The sequence below is a fragment of the Melozone crissalis genome, unplaced genomic scaffold, assembly GCF_028551555.1.
Source record: "Melozone crissalis strain CALT ecotype California unplaced genomic scaffold, PUWL_Pcris_2 ptg000004l_1, whole genome shotgun sequence".
Lineage (NCBI taxonomy): Eukaryota > Metazoa > Chordata > Aves > Passeriformes > Passerellidae > Melozone > Melozone crissalis.
The window spans coordinates 25,458,310-25,479,726 of NW_026535782.1; the positions used below are offsets into that span (position 1 = coordinate 25,458,310).

At 40.4% G+C, this 21,417-nt stretch overlaps 1 protein-coding gene across 2 annotated transcripts in view; it reads left to right on the forward strand.

Annotated features, from left to right (window-relative positions):
- The window catches only part of MSRB3 (methionine sulfoxide reductase B3), an 80,738-nt gene extending 64,854 nt beyond the window's left edge, over window positions 1-15,884 (forward strand). The window contains exons 6-7 of one of the 2 annotated variants that reach the window (XM_054275386.1): window positions 8,671-8,768; window positions 13,509-15,884. In XM_054275386.1, the coding sequence (XP_054131361.1) occupies window positions 8,671-8,768; window positions 13,509-13,673 (263 nt within the window). In that variant the 3' untranslated portion in view covers window positions 13,674-15,884. The remainder of the gene's footprint in view (window positions 1-8,670; window positions 8,769-13,508) is intronic. The other variant, XM_054275395.1, reaches the window with a different exon arrangement.
- The last annotated feature ends 5,533 nt before the right edge of the window (window positions 15,885-21,417 follow it).

Consider the following 21,417-nt stretch of genomic DNA (forward strand, 5'->3'; position numbering starts at 1 on the left):
TTTTTTTCAAAGTACAAAGTTTTCTGCAGAAAACTTAAAAGGAGCATGTGTGAGTATATGTGTACATGTATGTTGTTTTTGCCAGCTTTTTCTGTGAAGAAATGTCGTTATTTTCTAGGATGCATTACTACCTACCTCTTTTAGTTTGCATAAGAGGTTGTTAAAAAGATTTAAATCTCCCTCCAAACCAATAGCAGCTCCAAACAATCTAACCCTGCAATACTTCTTTTTTCTTCTTTTATGATTTTATGTAGTGCCTGTGGCTTTTGCATTCTTTTGTGCATGTGGCATAGTGTTGAACTGTACATTGCAGAGACAAAGTCTCTGCAATACTCAGAGGGTACTGTAAAGTTACCCTGAGGCCTAGGGAGGCAGAAGTCTCCTCAGAAGTCTGCAGAAAACTGCAGAGAGTAGATTTTGCACTCCCCATGAGAAGCATGGCTTCAAGGCTAGGTTCCTTGCAGGGCTTGATGAGTGTGTAGTTCATGGTGAAATGTTCCTGCAGTGTGATAAAAATCATGGTCTAGAAATTTATCAATCTTAAGGACTAGCTTTGTGGATAAACTGTAATATTAGGCAAAGAGGAGGGTTTAGTTCTCCACAGTGGCATGAGAAGGAGCTGTGCTCCACCTCTCCATATTCTCCTCCTGCAGAGTCTTGTCATGTGGCCAAATGGCCCTTAGAGACCTGGTGGTTTGAAGCTCTGTCTTCACTCTGCTTTCAGTGCTCTATTCTGTCAACCTTTGATATCAGACATTGCCATCATCTAACTGCCTCTGGGTTTTGCCCCAATCCTGACAAAAGTTTTCCTTCATGGCCGAGAAAATGATGTCCGTTTTTAGTTTGTGACCAAGTTGCCTCACCTAGACATTCCCTTTAATAAAGGAAATGGAAGAAAAGGAGTGTTTGTCTTTTTTATTGTTGTTTGCGGGAGGGTTGTTTGTTTTAATCAGTGGAGCAGCACTTTCCCTTGTTTCAAGGGAAAACTAGTGGGAAGGGAAAATTATAACTTTACAGTTGAGATGAGAATGTGTTTGTCCAGCTGTCCTGTCTTGTCTGCTAGAGCATTCAATACTAGAGGCACTAGTGAAGGAGGCTCATAGAAGGAATATAGCTGCAAAAGGAAGACAGTACAGGCTTTGGGTTTTTTGGTATTAAAATTAATTCAGTAACCTCTGTGGTTTCAGTTTTAAGCATGCAGCTGAGTTCTGGCTGTTCTTTACAAACTTTATTTCCCAGACATGCATAACAGTACTAAAAGGAAAATATTTCAACAAACAATTTGTGGATGTTCATTACTTGAAAGACACCATGACAAATTTTTCAAATATGTATTTCATCTGTGACTGCTGTTCATTTCAGTGCCAGATGTTGATTATTACAAGGTTGCATTTGCTTGGTTTTTTTAACTTTCTCTGTGAACATATTGCATTAGAATTCCAATTTTATCAAATCACTTCCATCTAAGGCCTGCCAGCTCTACTGCTATCCTGATTTACTAATCTTTTATGAAAACTTTAGCAATTTAAGTGAGTTGCACAGATAACTCATTGATATACAAATTTAAAGGTATTTTGCAATATATATATTTGTTTTACCAATACTGCTTTTGGAGGGAAAACAAAAACAACTATTTGAAGTTGTATGCTTTGGACTGAGGTTATTAGGTCAACAGTAAATTTTAAAAACTATTTGAGAGATTTCGTGATGGCATTTTAAAATTATAGCTTAAGGTTACACTGCTTCACACAGTTCTGTTTGGCTCCTTTGATGCTGAAGATCTACAGCTGACTTATGTGTAAGATATATTTTTAAAAACATTAGCCATGATTTAAAGTAACAAGAGACACTATTCAGATGAGGGGAGAAACCTGTCCTTTGGGAGGAAGTGAGTTAGGTTCAGTAGTTTTGTTGAACCTGAACCAAGAAAGAAACCATTAGTAACTCAATCTTTATAAGAAGACATGAGGAAGATCCTAGCTCCTACCTACCTGGAGATTTTAGCAGTGGCTTGTACATTCAAGATGTTGATATCACAGAGGAAGACTCTAAAAGAACCAGCTTGTATTAATCAGTATTTTAGACCACAGTGAAAGCACAAAGGAAGCAGCTAGGGCAAGAGCAGTATTGTGATAGAGTTATTAATTGCTAAAGAGAGTAGGCCCCATGCTTTTATTGCTCAAGAGACATCAGGGACACTCTTGTTCTGAAAAATTCAGATGTCAAATGAAATTGTAGACGCTGAGTTTCAGATCTCCCTTAACAATCATTTTAAACAAATATAACCTCCTCCCACTAACAAGGAAATAAATCTGGATTGCATATGCTGTTTCATGGTAAGTTGTTTGGATGCTCAGAGTGCTGTAAAGGAAGAAAACAAATACCACCTTTATTCATGGCTTTCACTTTTTTTTATTTCCCAAGTGAGAAACATAAAGGAAAAAACAGATGGCAATTGTCTCATAAAAGCTGCTATTAGAAGTTCAGTTGTTTTGAAAAATTCCCTTCCCATACTGTTCTGGCTGCACAGTATTTGCCTGCTGCAATAGCCCAATTTTACTGTTTGAGACAGGTAGTATTAGAGAGAAGCTCTGTCTTTACTTGTTCTTCCAAAATTAAGTTTCATTTTGTCTTTGTGTTGTTCCCTTCAACCCCTGCCTAGCTACCACTCTGATGCTTTTTCAGTGTGGTCTGTTGAAGAGCAGTTCTGTGTTGTCCTTCTTGTATCTGATGGTGCTGGAAAGGAATGGCCATTTTTTTCCCCATTGGAATACATATCTAATGTAAAGCTGTTTGCTGGTGAACAAGGATGTTTCAGTGCCTGATTCTGTTTCTACCTACATTTAGATAAATTACATGAACCTCCACAGAAAGAAGTGTTACCTCACAGTAAAATAATTGTGAGTAAGAATATTCATTATTCATTCATCATCATGGAGATATTAAGAAAAATAACCCAGGATGTTCTGTGCTAGCCAAAAAAAAAGCCCTGTATCTGTGCAGGCATCCTACATAATAGCAACATGTCACTTTGTAGTTCTACATTAAACTTTTATGTGAAAAGTTACAGCTGTGGATGCCTATGTCTTTCAGATTCTGTTTCAATAAACCTTTGAGAAAGAAAAAAGTGAAAGCCCTTCAGCTTTACAGCAGTTTCAAAGCAGAAGCTTTATTACCTTTTTTTTAATCCTAATACACTTTATGTTTTTACACAGACATGGTTTCTCAGTGAAGATAAATGATGAGACTGTACCTTAAAAAGCCTTTGGGTTTTCATTAATCCACATTAGGTTAAAAGGGAATCAGAATTCTAAAAATACAGCACATCAGAGAAACAAGGTATTTTTCAGGTCAAGGTCTTCTTTTACATCTGGTGCCATTTGGTAGTTCTAACATCTTCCATCTCCCCCTACTTCTCCATCTGTAAATAACTCACTGAAGTAAATGCTTGGAATAATTACAGCAAAGAATGATAAAATGCAGGTTGGATTTAATATCCTAGGAATCTAAAATGAAAAACAACCACAGACATCACAGTTACTGAGAAACTGGAACTCTCCAGTCAGCAGGTGTATGAGATGGGAATTATGTCAGAGTATTACATGCTTTAGGATTGCAGTTGTGCTGTTCAAAAAATGTCGAAAGGAGTATTAGTTAAAGAGAGGGGGAAAAATAGCCTAGTGGGGCTGATTTTCAAAAGTAACCTGCCATTTTGCTTCTGCAAATAATTATAGAGGCACAGTTCTAACGGTTAGATTTCTTAGTGCTTGCATCCATCTACTAGGAAGTTGGAGATCTAACTAGAGTAAAATGTGTGCAAACTTGCAAAACTGGAGAGAGGTTTGAGATGCTTCTAAAATTGATCAATCAATCAATCAGCAGGTAGACGACTTTCCAAAAGTTTATGAGAACAAAATGTCTTTTTTTTTTTTTTTTTTTTTTGCATGAGGTTAGAATTGCCCCAAGAAAGAATCCTGGAGTAGCCCACAAAATAAGGGTCTTTGGAGCTTCCTGGATTAATGTGAAAGAAACAATCTACTCCTGCTGGGGTTTCATATTTGTATCAGGAACGCAAAATGGGGGCTGGACTATGGGCACACTATTTGTGTTTGCTGCCTTCCTCTGGCACTATAGCTACTTTAGCATCTCAGTTTGACTGTTCAGTTTGTCAGCTCTCTGGGGCACACTGCTGTGTGCTTGCAGCTGTGTTGTCCTGGTACCCACCTTGTGCCTGTTGCCTGTATAGGTGCCCACCGTGACTAGCTCATTAGAAATACAGACTCAGTCAGGTACCTGGAATAGGAGGTCTGAAGTGAGAAAGAAGATGGCCTCTTCTAAATGATTTTAAGTCCTCTGCCCTGAGTGGCAAAAGCAGCATCCAGCATTGGTTACCAGACTCAATGTTTCTGTTCCTCCCTGTCCTGTGTTGCTGCCCAGGGCAGTACCAGGCAAGAAAGCATTCTTTGACAAAGAGGCATAAACCACTGTCTCCTCTTTTCCAGAATAGGGAAAACATTATAAAAACAAAAGATTCAGTTTTGGTGAGGGCATGTAGAGTGAATTTTAGAAATGCTACACAGCTTTTACAAAATATTTGGGGACTGTCCTCAAAAGAGAAAGAATAGGACATGACTCTATGTGTGACTCCCAGCAGCGTAAGATCCTCTCTGTTACTCATGCAGGATGGAGCGGAAAAGATCTGTCAGTAATGTTCAGTTTACACATGCTTTTCACTTAAATACTTGACAGAAGAAAGTTGCATTGCTTTATTAAGCGTATTTTAGATCTAAGAAATGATAATTGCTGTATATTTGAAAAACTACTCATCGCTTGTGGCTTGCTTATTAACTTACCAGAAACTGGCCCTTAGGACATAGTGGCCTGACTCCCATGCAGAAGAGTTGTTGGAGTGAACACAAACACGACAGACTCCTATTTTAAATCCTGTTTCTATTGCCAGTGTGGTGCAAACTGTCTGTGAATCTAAGAATGAACCCATTTAAAATGCCTATAATGCAATAAAAATTGCTGGCAATTGCTGTGTCATACTGCCCCTCAAACTAAACTTTGCATTCAAGGATAAATGTATTCACAAATCTTAGTTGCTGTTCACACACACAAAAGTGTGAATATCATTTGAAGTTGTTCATTCATCTGGTAAACTCCTCCCACCCTCATCTTCTCTCTTGCAATTACCCTTTGCCCCTTTCCTGCAGAGGCTATTTCTTCCTAGCTGGTATGTTTAACCATCCTTCAAAAGGATGGCCTGGCTCCTGCTGCCCATCACATATGGGCTAGACTTGACAGAGGGCCATCATCCAAGGAGGGTTGAGTCTTGGAACCAGGACTTGCAAAGGGTCTCCACCGCTGCTCAGCCTCTGCTGTGATAAGGGTTACTGTTTCTCTCAGCTTAGCAGAAGCACAGGAGATCCAAAATTGTCATCTTCACTGCTATCCCTACAGGAGCATGGCCTTAACAAGTGGCCAGATAGCCTTCAAAGGTGAGCTGAAGATTTAATGGATGGCTTAAAGCAGCCTAAAATGTAAAGGTAGCTAACCATTTTGCAGCCTTAGGGCAGGAAGGAGGCAGGAGGGCAGGATGGAGGGGCTGAAGCCAGGGAGACAGGTGAAGTGGCCTGGGGCCTGCAAAGTGGAGGCCACTGCTGAGCCATTTACTTCTTGTATAGACAGAAGCTTTAAGGCTGGCTTTCTACACCACTGGGAGGGGCCTGATGTGCAGGCAAGCAGGCTACTGCTGTTACAGCTTGTTCCTGGCAGCTTTTAAAGCAGACAAAATGGTTCAAGAAGGCTTAGCAAGCTATCAGATGGGTTTTCCACTCTACCTCAGGAGAGGAAATGAGACTGCAAAAGGGGATTGATTTTCTGGTCAGTCTGGCTCATCAACTCAATGAGCAATTCATTCATCTTCCTCTCAAGGTCAGCAGAATGACAGTGTGTGTCACTGTGCCCTTCAGGACATTGTCTGTTCCAAGGTTTGCTCAGTTTTCAGTTAACCCTCACAGAGTTAGTGGTTGGTTCTGGGAGTGCTGGTGCCTGGCCTGCCATGTAACTCGAGAAGAGACAGTTTGGCAGGGAGTTAAAAATACACACTGTGGAGATCTGTTTCCTAGTCCCTCTCTTGGGGACCATATGTGGCAGTGGTGGAGCCTTTGGAACATGTGTCACATGTAGCATGAACTGACAGTCTAATCTGAAGTCACTCCAGTTGGGTACAAAGACTACTTTCGGAGAAAAGGTTTATATAGGTTTCAGATTACTTCATTTGTAGAAGTGTATGGAGTGCATCCAAAGGAAATAATCTTTCTCTGGTGAATGGGAAGACCAAAAGGAGAAGTCCAGAGAAAGAAGGATGGATGGTCTTTCTTAATGCCAAAGCTGACATAAACACATCTCCTCCAAACTCTTCTCACAAGATAATTTTCTCAGCAAGACACAGATTGCTTCAATCTCTCTGTTGCAGTCTTTGAAGCTTCCCCCTTATTACTATAATGAAGGAGGCATGGTTTTCTTTGAGAATATCTGCAGCCCTGAAGTTTGCCTTCTCTAAAGGCTTTCACATGATCAGATGGTTGTTCCAAAGAGCTCTCTCTTTGAAATTCCTCTGCCATCACACAAGGGCAAACTGCAATGTCTTCTTTGCAAAATTATTAAATTAACAAACAAACAAACAAACAAACAAATAAGGCTTCATTAAAAATATTCTGACTAGCTCAATTTTCATTAGACAGAGGCCCAGCTAAGAAGATGACAAATGGTGTTGGAAAGGAGACACCAATTAGGAAACATCAATTTTTCTGTCAACAGGATAACCCCTTTTACAAAACTTGTCATGTGTTTACTCCTTTTCTGTTTGTGAAGGTAGTTGTTTGACAGCAACATTTTGCATGAGGGGAAGGATTTATAAATTGTTTTTTTACAGTTAGCATTGCTGCATTGTTTTGAGTTCCTGTTTTGTGGGATATTTTCCCTGTTCAGGGTGTTTGCTCCTCAGTCTGCCTGCTGTCTGTAGCTCTTCCATTTGTAATCGTTGGAGAGAGGGCAATGACTCTTCTTGTTTCTGTAGGAAGTTCTGGGGTGGAAACAATTGTGGTGGTAAGAGGCACCTTGTGAGCACAGGACTTATGAGTTGCAATGCCTTCAGGTAGCTTAGAAATGCTACTGTATGTGTGTTCTGAAAAGCAAGAAAAACATTTCTGAGCATTTATTTGTTTAAAAAAATATCCTTCTTATGCTTACATCCTATTAAATCTTCTTCCATATTTAATAATCCAGGATACAACTGAAGACGTATGGGTCTTTTTCCAGTTTACACATTTTCTCTACCCGCATTCAGAAAAGTTGATAGTTTCCACTCTCCTTTTACTTACTTACAGAAAATTTTACTCACTTGTCTTATGGAAAGCTGTATACACCCTTCATTCATCTGCATGCAGTGATTCACAGCTACTGCTGTGTTTCTTAACAGCTTATTGCAAGTCATTTTATGAAATCATCAGTAGCAAATGCTCAACAAATACTAGGACGAGAAACGAGGAAATTCTTTATTCTTGAGCATATGGGTAATACAGGGAGAGAGTAAGAGCTGCCTGTGAATGTTATATTTGGCAAGAGACTGAATGAGAAGGACAGATAGCTGGTGAGATTTCAGATAGGCACTGGTAGATGCTGACATGACCTTATAGACTGTCAGTTGCTGATGTGGGAACCCTGCTTCAGGAAATGGAGCATTATGATGGCTTCTGAGGAGTGCTGAGAAGTTACTACATAATGTGTGTCTTCTGGGTCACCACTGCCTTGTTTACCTGTGTTGTGGAGAGGGAGAGATTTTGTGTGGAATAGTTAAAGAGTGGAAGGTCATTATTTTGGTAAGTGGCCATTACTGGTAGGTCAGGTACACATATCATCATCTGGTGTCAGGTCATGCAGCTCAGTGCTCAGCTATCAGCTGCTTTGAACATGTACATTAGTGAGTGCAGTTGTTTCATCCTGGATGTAGACCACATGCAGATCCTCCACTAGTGTCTAAGACAGGCATAGTTCCACCTGTCCATGTCTGATCTGAAGCACTCATTACTGTTTTGACATGAGACACAATAATAATCATCTCACTACCTCTAATGTGTGATGGTTCAGTGCCTGAACACATCCTTTTGGGTTTGCCTTGGGGAAGGCAAAGGTTAAGGCATGTTTTGGGGCTCTAAACTGCAATTTCCCAATTAATTTTTTAAGTATCTTTATATTGCAAAAGCAAAAGCATTTCTCTTCCATAAAGCCTTGCTGTTTAGATTCAGGGTGGAATTTTTGGGGTTTTTTTAACGCATGGTAAAAGCTGAATTGTCTTACCTGGGACCTGTATCCCCAAGCTAAACTGCTATCACTGCTTGTGGTGGAAGGCAGGAATCCCTGTGGAGATGGAGGTTGGGCAGCTAGGGAAAGCTTAGTCCTTTCCTGTAAACAACTGTACCTGGTTGGGGGGGAAGTTTTCCAAAGTACCTAAGTGATTTAGGATAAAAAAAATCTCCATTTCATTATTTCCATGCTCTCGAGTCAGATAAACATTTTTCAAAGTGTAGTTCTGTCCTGTTTTTTGCTATGCTATCTGCCACAAAGACACCCCCTTTTTTTACCTGTCTTGTTCCTCTTTTCCAGGTTGGCCTTCCTTTTATGATGTGATCAGTCCTGATGCAATTGCTTTCAACGATGATTTCTCCTATGGGATGCATCGGATTGAGATATCCTGCAGTCAGGTTAGCTTATAGCACACTCAGACCATTCCAATGGCAAAGGCTGCAAAAACCATTACAGTGTGCTGTACTTTCCTTGAGGTTTGAAAACCTTTCAGTTCTATTAAATAGTAATAATTGTGAGAGAGCGCAATGGGTCATAGGCATAAAAGCTGGGTGGAATGAGCTGAAGGCACAAAGGGATTGTTGGAATGCATATTGTTGTCTTGTGTGAGATTTACCAGAGCAGATGTAAATGGTTGGACTCGGTGCTGAGTGTGCAAAAATAGTCTTCCTGAAGAGGGTCCCTTCAAAGGAGCTCCTGAGCCTGAGCCTGTCCAACTGACTCCACATGTGAGCAGTTGAGAGAAGTTGAAAGCAGTGGAGCGACTGTCTGTGTGCTGATTCCATCACTCTACATTACTGTGCATCCATGCTAACTTGCTCCCAACACTCATTCCCAGCACAGTCCTAATGGCTGCCTCAAATAATCCCATCTGCCGTAATAATGAAGTCAGTAGTCATTCAAAACATGCCCAAATTTTCCGTTAATCCGTCTTGTTCTACTTTCTCTCATCCTTTGTGCTGCCCTCCTTTCTGTGAAGGGAAAGGCATAGTCATTACCTAGCAAAGGGAGAAGCTGCTGCATTGGTGTTCAGCAGCTGTAGCCAGCAGCTTGCAGTCCTCTAGCTCCACATTCTCAAACTCCTCCTGAGAGAAGGGGCAGCTTTATTTGGGCAGTGATAATTTGCTCTTCTTCCAGCATTGTTGTGGGGGTAAGTGATTTTATCCCTGACAATATGCATTCTTACTAGTCAGTCAGACCTCATTATATAAGGCTCAGAGTGAGTGGAGAAACTTATGAAGAGTATCCATTAACTTCAGTTTGCATAGAGCATTTGGCTCAGTATGTCAATGACCATATTAGGGTGTCTGCTAGTTTGTCATGTATACTATGAAATTCTGAAGTTTTTGCATGGATGATATGCTGTAGAAGATCCATTCAACATTTTGTGGGAATATCCACTTCCCCAGATTCAATAGCAAGGTAGCCATGAGACTGCAGATTGGGAAGTTCATGCTTCAGCGGTGGTTACTGGCATAATCAAAAATGCAGTCCAGTCTCTTTAGCTCTGCTTAGTAGGCCTGAACAGTGCTAAAATCTGCTTATTGCCAACTTGCTGAGCCTGTATATCTGCTGACACACTTCAGGAGATGGCCAGAGCTCCTGGAGAAGCCCAAGGAAGCCTGTGGTCAACCAAGGAATATGGGAACGTCATTTACCTGTTACCAAGCAAAGTACTGTTAAAAGACCTGAGACCAGCAATATTAACAGCAGTCACATGCAGATACCATAAAATCAAAGCAAAACTAAAATCTGAATTTGAACAAAAAAAATATGACCAAGGTCATATTTGCTGTATAATCCACTAGCGACTTCCTACCAGCTATTCCAGCTTCCTGGGGCAATAACTCCTTTATTTAGGCTTTAATCCTTTGCAGATGAAAAAGTAGTTGATTTTTCTTTGAAAGTCCTTCCCACCTGTCTGAGAGAATAAAAGAAATATTTTTTAATGTTCTTCACTATAGAAAGCAAACACAGGGGGAAAATCACTGTAATATTGATCAAATACATCCATGGAATTATCCTAGAAATAACTTTCACTGTTTTTGGAACACACCCTGGGTGTATTTAAAAGGTCAGTGATTAGTGACAGGTAGAAGTTAATACAAATGCAGTTGAGGAATACTGTAAAGCTGGCTGCATCTCTTTTTTTCCTCTGTCCTGTTCAAGCATCCCTTTCCCTGTGGTCTCCCTACCTACTATTTTTCCTGTGCAAATCAATAAAATTCCATAGTCACAAGAGTAGTGTTTGCACACCAATAGCTTGGACTCTCTGCTGTAGCAGCTGACTGCAAGCTGCTTTCCATGCGTCCCAGCAGTATATTAGAACCAGGAGGCTTAGGAGATCCAAGCATACTGACAGTTAGCAGTGACCCCCTCCCTTTCCTGCTCCCAAGCACATACTTGGAATGCTTTAACCATTTCACTGTCCCAGTTCATTCTGCCCAATGTATTTATGTGCAAGGCTGCAACAGATAATTATTTCTTTTCCAGAGGCTCTGCAGGCATGTACATATGTCCTAGAAAAATGATCAGCACCTATTATGTGTGGGGAGGGACAGTAAAGTCAATTCATCCTTGTACTCTCAGCTGAGTGCCAGGTTTCTTATACTGTGATACAAAGGACTGAAATACATTTCTGTTTAGGGCAGATGAGTTATAGAGTCCTCTATACAAAGAATCGCCACATAAATTTTTGGTGAGGGGTAATCTCAAAAGGTAACAAATTTTGCAGTAATTCAATCCTGGAGTGATTCTGCCATCACGAAAAGGTGTAATGAGACTGCCTTGGACTCTCATACAGCTTCTCAGGTTTTGTGAGGAAAACCTTTTTGATAGATTGTCTTTGTAGTCTGTGTGTGAATATATTACTTCTATAGACCATTTCTCTCTGCAGTTTCTCTTGTTCTGTTTCTGTCCAGTAGAGAGGGAATGATTTATCTTTTGTTAAATGTTAGTCTGGAAAAGATCTGTTTAACACTTCCATCCAGGAGGTTTTGAAGCACTCTTAGTTGAGATGAGATGATTTAATTAGGATGCTGAGCATTTAGAAAAATACTCTTCCTGGGACACTTAATTCTTTTTCCCCCCAAAGGTATTTTTATAGTCAGGTGAAATGCTTCATTGTTAGATGCCCCACATTCAGAAACAGCTCCATTTTTTTGCACATGCTAACATAAAAAAGGCCTTCAATGTAAAGGAAAATGATAAAAAGGATAAGCAGTGGAAAATGGAGGAAAGGATGGCAAGACAGCAGTCTTTCAGGAAGAAAACTTGAAGCTTAGTTTTCTCTAGGTCCCATTCAACTTCCTTTTATTTACTTCCCTTGTTTTATCTTCCTTCCTTAAAAAGCTGAGCAACTGCTGCTTAACCCAGTCATGCATGCCATTTTCCATTGCCTGTGGGAGTGTGTTCTGCTGATGCCACAGGCTAGAAGCCCTTGGTGGTTATTGGGATCTTTGCTGGACTGCCATGGCTGTCTCAGTGACACTTCTTGAGGTGCAGGGAGCCTGCTGTGGGATGTGGGATGTGTTTGCATGAGTGAAACTAACAGGTGGGAGCACTGAAGCTTCACACGTGTACCTGCCCTGCTCCTGAAGGCAGTGAAGATTATTGTTTCAGCTGTCATTAAATGAGCACAGTTTCTGTCCCACCTAGCTGGTGTGAGAGCTTCCCCCAGCCTTTCAGTCTATTGAGAAAGTTTAACCTGGAGGCGAGACTACCTGCTACTACAGACACCTTTCCTGCTGCTTTGGTGAATTAAAGGCCATAACAGCAGGAGAACATTAGCAACACATTAACTGCAGGGTAGAGGTTTGCCATCACTAATTCATTCAAAGTTTGGAATAGTCACTATTGCCTCTATGTATTTGGAATACTATGAATTAATTAAATGTTAAGAATAATTTTCAGTCTTTAATTTTTGCTGTCTGACTGTGAGCCCATGAGCAGGTCTGTGATCTCAATTACATCATTCCACCTCTCACTGAGATCTGCTATTGACTTGAAAGGCCAAGGCTCTTTGGTAAAGCAGCATGACTTTCCTGTTCAAGATAAATATTTCTCCAGTGCAAGGTTTTAGTTTTTTGTTTCTCGCAGCAGGCTGTAAAAATGAACTTGTGGAATTCAAGTGACTAATTACAAGAAGTTCTTATCCAGATAAATTGTCAGGCATAATGTGCAGTGATAGTAATCTTAATTTTTGAATAAGGATCAGCAGGGTTAGCTTCCTCAAAATACTGTATTTGTAAAGCAGTCCTTGTAAAACAAAGGACTGTTACCTTTCTTACAGACAAGATCAGTAGTGCTCACCCTGAATAGCACTCCAAGTGTTTGGGTCTGATTCATACAGAGCAAAAGGGGCAGCAGACCATTTGTTCTTTCTTATTCCTTACAAAAAGCAAAATTCAGTATCATTTATAATTTCTCCCAGACAGAAATTATTGGTTAAAAAAAAATTACATATCTGCACTACAGGTCTTTTTCAGTCACCTGTCCCTGTCTTGTATGTACTAGAGAAATTATTATGAGATGAGTGGGTTGGGCTCCATCCCCTCCAGGGTCGAGAAGTACACCCAGAAGGACCTTGATGCTCAGAAGCGTGCCAGACTATAGAAAGGGGAAAAAAAAGAAATGCAAGAGCACACTCCAAAGAATATCTTTAGTGCTTTAGGTCCTTGCCAGGATCACCAAAGGGTTTAATTTTTTTTACCAAGGGGTGTGGCAGATGGTTGCAGGCTGAGGAGAGGCCAAAGCTGAGGCTGTCCCTTTCTTACACAGATATCCTTACAGTAGTAAGTGAAGCATGGGCAATGTTGTCCTCACCACCATGTTTTTAGCTGTGCTCCTGCCATGAAATCATTATAGAAACACGTCAGAGATGGTGGTCCAACCAAGCATAGGTGACAGGAAACACCCTGGAAATTTGGGCTTGGAGTCTTTGGTGCCTGTGGTATCTCAGAAGATCATCTTCCTGGATCACTCCTGCAAATAAATGTAGATTGTAAATCCCACTTGAAAGGGGGATGTAGGCATCAGTGGCTTTCTTGGCAGCAGCTGCCAGTCATTGCTTAACAGCGCAGCGATGGCACCGAGCGAGTGGCACAGATGCACTGATACTCTATTGTGTTTTGTTTCAGTGTGGGGCTCACCTGGGGCACATTTTTGATGATGGACCTCGCCCAACTGGCAAACGGTACTGCACAAACTCTGCTTCATTATCTTTCAAGCCAGCAGACAAGAACAACGCTGGAGAAGGCAGCGTTAATGCCAGTCCTGCCCCAACAGGCAAAGCTGAGCTGTAGGATGAAGCAAAGCCTGCAGAAAACTGCGTGGATCCCACACAGCTTACAAGGAATGTTTTCTAGTTTTCAAGTTGCCTGCTCTCTTATATCCTAAGAATGTTCAAATGTATGAAAGCATTTTGCACCATCATTCTTCTCCTCACCTTTTCAGAACTGAGGCCTTTCCTGCCAGTGCATTTACTGTATAATTGGATTGAAAAATGTATTGACTGAGTCCACAGGTTTTCTTTTTTCTTCTTTTCTTTGAGATTGCTTTGGGGAATCTTTAAATTGAGAGGCTTTGACATCATTAGTTATTAGTTTCTTCTTAATACTGTGTTACTCTAGGTTTACACACTATTCCTTTTTGCGTGGGAAATGGGACTTGTGTTTATCTCCAGTCTATAGGAAACTTCTGAGCATAAGAAAATCCTGAATTCCTAGCACATCTTTGCTTTGTTCTGACTTGTGAGGCATGCAGCCTTTGGTCATATGTATCCAACCATCTCCCAGCATCAGCCAGCCTCACCTTGCAAAAACTTGTAGTTATGGCTGTTCCTTCCCAACTGAAAGAGATGGATGAGATGTTAAAAGCATCCTTTGGCTAATTTGCTGCCAAAATTTCAAGGGTGTGGTTGAGAGGATGTAAACATTGTCTCAGCATCTGTGTTTCCCCTTTGTTTGGTAATTTAAATCAAGGTTTTACCTAGTAAGGCTCACTTTTGCAGGCTACTAATGAGGCTTTGTCTGTTTGTGAGGCCTATTCAACAAGCGTAACGCAAATCTGAATTAAAGTTGAAATCTGCAGGGGGTAATTATATGGGCAAGTGCAGAGATAAACTTGCAAAGTGAAGTAGATGAAGGATGACACTAGGCTCTTTATCTTGTCAGTTGCTACAAGGATTCAGAAACATGACAGTTTCTGCTAGAGAGAAGTTTAGGAATGAATGCAGTAGAAAGAGGGAGACCCTCCTGACGTATCCAATTTTAAAGATTAGCTGGTCTGGATGCATACTGCGTACAAGATCCAGTCTTTAATTTGTGCAATGGCAATGTAGTGGCATGAGTGACAGTGTTGGTGTAAGAAATTAATTATAAAAAAGTCTGTCACAGTTCCAGAAATTTTCATGTAGCAAAATTCACTGTCCCATGAGATGTTGTTCACAGCTGCTTTTCGAATTGTTTGAATAACACTTAGAATTGTGCATAATACTGTTCTTTAAGCTATACTACACAGTATTTTCTACCACTTTGCCTTTAAACACTGAGAGACTTAATGAACACGGTATTTACTTCTACTAGCAAGCTTTGTGACTAACATATTTGGATCCAATTTTATTTTTAGTAGGAACAAAGCAACCACTGATTTTTATGGAAGCAGGATTGAGGTTTTTATGTCAGTGATAATAAACATGTTATCTGAAGTTCAAACACCCTTCAGTTAAAATATAGCTACTGTGAAAGCATATGGAATGGTCATAATTGCCTTTTTTTCAAAGCAACATTAGAAAGACATGAAAAAATATTAAAAAGGCAGCATCTATAAAAATGTGGTACATAAATGTGGTTTAATTCCAGATTGCTGTTCAATTTAAGTATTATCAAATTTCAGTATATTCCTGCCTTATGTTAAAGAAATATAGTACTTAAGCTTCAGAACACAGTAATGTATGCTGTCCTACAGGAGATTTATTTTTGCAGGATATGGAATGCAATGAAATGAATCAATATGGTGAGGTGTATGTGATCTCTGGGAGTTAGATCATTTAATATAGGAAATGCATTGTTCTTGTGCACAAGCTATACCACAGTGCAGTGCAAGGTAAGATAGATTTCCTTTTATTGCTCTTAGAAGATGCTAGTAAGGGCTAGTATTGAACCCTCCAAATTTGGTTCAGTCTGGTGATGATCATGACAGAGGAAACGTGGGAGCTGAGCACAATGTACAGGATAATAGAATATTTCTGTATGTTTAAATTTTGCACTCTCTAGATGCTTATAAAAACTGAATGCAAACTGTGTAGAAATAGCAAACTATATTTTCTAATATCTCTATTTTAAATATGATGTTTAAATACTATACCTTAAAAATCATGTAAGTCACATGTTATTTATATATACTATATATATATATATATATATATAAAATTGCACAAGTTTTTTATATATATATACGTACACACATCTATATTATTTGAGTATAATTTTAGCCTTCTGTACCTTTATAATAACTAAAACCTTTCCATAAGAGGGTTCAATACTTTTAAGAAATCAAATATACATTTTTCAAATTAAATTTGTTTTCATATATTTGCTGTACACAAATATAAAATAAATTTCTTTATAAATAATTCTGTTTTGCTTCCTTATTTATCTGGTTTTATGTCACATTTCTGCATCCTTCACTGCTGGATGTCTTAGGGAACTGCTTTTACTTTGCTTTCCCCTAACTTACTGTGAATATTACGCATACAGTGCCTTATCTCCTGCAGGTTTCTGGCAGGGACACAGCACTGCAGGGTACCAGGTATCCTTGCACCTACCAACTTTCAAGAGACTATCACAAACACCTGGGCCTCAGCAGAGCAAGGAAATGTATAGAGAAAGGCTCAACTTTAACTCAGCAGAAGTTTTAGCCTCTTCCAAAAGATTCCGTGTGGGATGTGGTAAGTTGCAGGCAAGGATGTCATAGGAGCCCTGCAGTGCCCAGGCTCCATCTGCAGTGGGGAAATGTAGCTGGCAAGTTGCTTTCTGCCAAATTTTCATCTCCAAGGTTTGGAGTACTACTGCACAGGCAGCAGGTTATTGCCACTTGGTAAATCAGCCCTACAGTGGGTTTTAAAAGATAGGTGTGAGTTGCAGGCTGTGTTTAAGCTAGCTTTCATGTGTATGTTTGTGGGAACCAGAGAGTTACATTGAAATTAAATCCCTTGCTACTTGTTCTCAAACATTGCCAGTGTCTAGATGACACACTGCACACCTGTTTACAAGTTTAGTATGATCTCTCTTAGTCCAGAAATTAGTCCCTTGGGACTCTGTGTCCCACCCATCCACTGTACTTTCCTCTCAAAACTGTAGTATTTTGATATGTCTTAAATGAGGTACTAACTTGTACCTACTAAAAGGAGGGGCAGAGCTGGATGCCCCGTGCTGGCTTTGCCCTGTGCTCCCAGCACAACCTGCCCAGTCTGTCAGCACCCAGAGGTGCTGTGCTGAGGCACATCTTCAGAGGCATTCATGCTTGTGCTGGTGCTGCCCTGGCAGCAGACGTGGGGCATGGCTCTGTGCTCCAGTCTAGCTCAAGGCAGGCTGTGTCATGCAGCGCATGGCATGCAGTTTTTCTTAACACACATGTGTGCACCACCACTTCAAAACCAGAGAAATTTCTAGTAAGAGATACTTTCCTAGCTGCTCCTGGTGTTCCCCAGGGTGCCCCAGCCACAGGGTGGGAGAAGCAGTGGTGGCAGGATCAGCTACACAAGGCCAGTTAACCATCTGCTTTGAGATTCTCTTGTTGCTGTGGCTTTATGCCTTCCACATATAAAAGGCACTTGAATTGTAGGCCTTTTTCACAAGCTCTATCAGGTCTCATTCACTAAAACCCCAGTGTGTCTTTATGAAGTACTCAAAACTGAGGCCCTACCACAGTGACTACAGCACAAAAATAGGACAGCATCACAAGTCAGGGTTTCTGTTGGGGTGGCAGCAAAGAATACATTGTCACAAACATGATGCCAAGTGTGGATGTGAATGTTGGTATTTAATTGCACTGAATAGTTCAGTCTTATTTCAGTTACTTGTTTTGTAGTCCATTTACCCAATCAAATTTGTGTTAGACCTTCTCTGACAGAATTTGGGATACGTGTTCATTTTTTCTTACTGTTCATTCTGTTACAAAATGTCTGTGCTAGTGTCACTGCATAGCCAGCAGTCCTCTTGTCCTTTACCCATGGTCTGGGAGGGAATGGGAAATAAGGATGAAAACAAAACAGATGTGTGCACTTTCTGATTGCAATCAATGATTTTATAAATATACCCACTTTTTTATAGAATGAATAGCAGAGTATTGAATGGCACCAGAAGCAAATTTGTCAGCTTCCAAGTTCAGTATGACAAAATGTTGCTTAGCACGCTGGGGAACTGGACTAATACTTCTTATTTTATTGACTTTTAAAATGAGGCCACCTACAGGTCCCACAATAAACCTGCAAAAATGTTTAACCCTGTATATGTGAAGACCTGCATTCCAGTGTGGCTTGCTCCCACTTTGTTGTAAAGAGAAGTCATGCACCACAGGGCCTGTCTGGGCTTTTCAGATCAAAGCCATGACAGCAAACAACATCTGTCTTCCTTTTACAGTCACTTAAAAAACCACAAAGGTGAGGTAATACTTGCAAGCATGCCCCAGTGAAATCGCTGGAATAGCCAAACCCCAAGCAGTGTAGGCAGGTGACACTCTGAAATCCCTATACACAAGCTACCAGAGTAGTATTAAGTGCACTAAACAAAAAGGTGTCCATTATGTCCAAATATTTTTGGGATCAGGACCCACTTAAGCAGCCTAAATTAAGCAGGAAAAATACAGAAGTCTTCCCCAAAGACCCCTAGGAGTTGTCGCCCGTCTGCTTGGACATTTTGCTTAGCCAATATAGCCAGCAGAAAAGACAAGCAGTTTCAGAAAAGAAAAGACAACAGACTTCCATTTTCAAAGTCCTGTTTTACCTTTGTTAGACAGCTTGCAAACATTTAAGACATTTCACTCTGTAGATATCTAAGCCAGTGCACGTTCAATTTTTCATCTTTGTAGTTTTCCAGACAATGGTACATTATTATTTTCTTTTCACTGTGGAATAAAAACTGTCTAAACAGTTGCTTCATCTTGGCCTAGACCTTGTAGTTCTCACTTCTTGTATGCCCAAGTGAAAGGAGTATCTGTTCCTCAAAATACAAACAATTGCCTGTTGGCAATATAAGAACCATGACAAAGTTGTATGTGCCCACCTGCTGGGAAAAGTAGCAGTTTTTTGGAAAAGCAATTAAAATACATCTTTGTTGGCCTCTTAAAGAGGACAAGCTGATTTTATGTGTGGGCTGGTTAATGTTCATGCTTTTCCAGGCTGCCCTAAAGCCCTTGTTCTTACATTTTGAGTATTGTCTTGTCCAGTTTACAACTTTATTTTTGTATGTTTCGTAGAAACACAAACATCTGGAGAACATCCTCAGGTTTAACTGCTGGGCAGTACAGAAAATATCTGGTGTGATCTGAAACAGCTTTTTCTTCCCATGAAAGTACACCTCTGGGACTGGGAAATTTCAAAGGTCAATAATGGTGTAGAGATCCTTTCACCTCCAGAACTCCACATTTGCCCTAGGTCTGTAACAGCCAGCATCCCTGGTGATTTCTTAGCTGTTCACTGATTTTTTTTTTGTGAAATTAGTTAGTGCTGGGACCAGTTCACAGAAATCACTGTGGCTGGCAGTGATGCTACAACTGGTGAGGAGATTGAATTCCTTGCTGTAAGAACAGTTGGTTTCCATCTAGAGATCAGTCAGGAGATGGAAGGGTACATGGAGGGTGGAGAAAGGGAAAGAGGAACTTGGATTTTGCCCCATGTTGTTTGCACCTCTGATTCACCTTAAACTGCATGGATTTCCATGATGGAAATGGAAATTTCAACCATTTAAGATCACATTTAACTCAAGACAATCAAAATAACACAGACTTGTGAAACCCTGTAAAAATAGGTCCTAATTCTTAACCTCATTCTGGTGTGTGTCTAGCATCACTTACTTTAGTGAAACAAAGCTCCTATAATCTTAAGTGATGGAAAAAACTACTGGGAAAGGTGTCTCAACATACTTGAGATAAAATATTTTCAAGAATCCTTAAAATCTTTGACAGGAAGACAAGGCCTTTGGAAAATCCTACTCCCTGAAATAACTAGTTCAGAGAATATAAGTCCTGAAAGCCATGGACCATATTCTCCTGAGAGAGGTCTGTACCACCAAAGCCTGCACTGCTGACTCCTCAGTGAGCCAGTGCCCCGGCTGCCTCTCTGCATGCACCCACCACTGCTCTGTTTTCATGCCTTCTTTGACATGCTGCAGAAGATAGTTGCAATCACAGTATTTTCATACACTTTAGCTGCTTGAGCCATGTCGTACTGGATTTGGAGAAAGGTGATTTTATCTTGTTCCCAGTTTCAACAATTTCTAGGGGAAAAAAAGAGCTTATTTTTCCCTCAAAGCTGAGAAAAGTCCAAACAGTATCTGCAGTTTGTTGTCTTTATGTTGTCAGCTTCAGCTCTGTGGGCTACCACCAGTCCCAGCAGTCACCAGTGACCATGAATTCAGCATTCTCTGTTGATAAATTACAATTTTATCTTTGTTTGGCTAGGGCTTTTAGTAGCCTGCCAACTCAAAACCGTTGCCTAATATATCATTGGAGGGCAAATATGTTCCTGTGTATGTCTGTGGCGTATAAGCAGCTCCTACCACAGCCTGGACATTCCAGCATCCTGCTGAGGAAGGAAAGCAGTGCCTCAAATAATTTAAGCTGCAGATTTTTCTTTTCAAATAAAATATTTTTTTGTTTTGCAAGGTCAGACACTTGGGGCTGTTCAGGTCACAAGACGCCAGAGACTGTTTACTTTGGAAAACAAGGACATCCATGGTGGGAGGTGCTTTTAGCAACAACCAAATCTGGTGTTTTAACCCAAACAGAAGCCTGGGCAAAGGGCAGCTTCACTCATCCTTACTGACACCATGACATCAAGGGAGAGCGTCCAAGAGCCGACTGATGCATATGCAGCAGGGATGATATTTGGTATTCTCACTTGTGAACTCGAGTACCTCAAAGCATGTGGAAGAGTCTCAGATGACAGGAATAAATATTTTGTGTTGACTGCAGTCAGTGTTCACAGTGGAAAGTGATTTCTTGAAAGGTTGAGACAATGCCCAGGGTTTTTTCTAAAAGCATTTTGGTCATAGTGGAGCAGCATTTTTCCTACACCCAGATGTGAAGTGAGATGGTAGGTTTTCCACTTTCCTTTGAGTATTTTATTTCATCATTCAGTTGATTAAACTATTCAGGCTGTGGAGATTTCTAAAAGTCAGATTTTCTTCTCAGTTGTCAGTAGAAAAAGAGATTAAATTATTCTTTGATAAGTTGATATTGGGTGCCAAGAAAAAAAAATGTGATAGGTTGCTGCTATTAGTACAAATGGAGGCACTTTTAGATACAGTTTTGCATCCCTTGTGAATGGCATTGCAGGGCTGAGGCTGACCAAGCAGGATGCAGAGCTTTGCTCCTCCTTGCTGACTGGCCAAGCCTGCTCTGTCTCAGAGTACAGGAATTGTCATATCTGTGGGCAGCTTGGCTGAAAAGGCACAGTCTCCTATACCTTATCAAATCTGCTCTGGAGGAAGCATCTCTCTCAGGCATTTCCATCCCCTGCTGGGTGGCCATGCATGAGTTCATATATACTGTTTAAAAATGCATGTGTCTTTCTGAATGTGGAGTTTTTTCCATCCTAGCTTTTATGCCACAAACCACAATTGCCACAGATAACTACCTCTGTGAAGACATTTGTTTCCTGTTGATTTTTAATTAGTTGATACATTTCATCGGTCAAGTTAGAGGGTAAAAAATAAAAGTATATTTTAGAGGATTCAGCCTATTCTTAACCAGCATGGTATTTAGAAATGTTAAACTGCAATAAAAATTCACATCTGTGTGGACTCACCCAGAGTTTCACAACAGCAG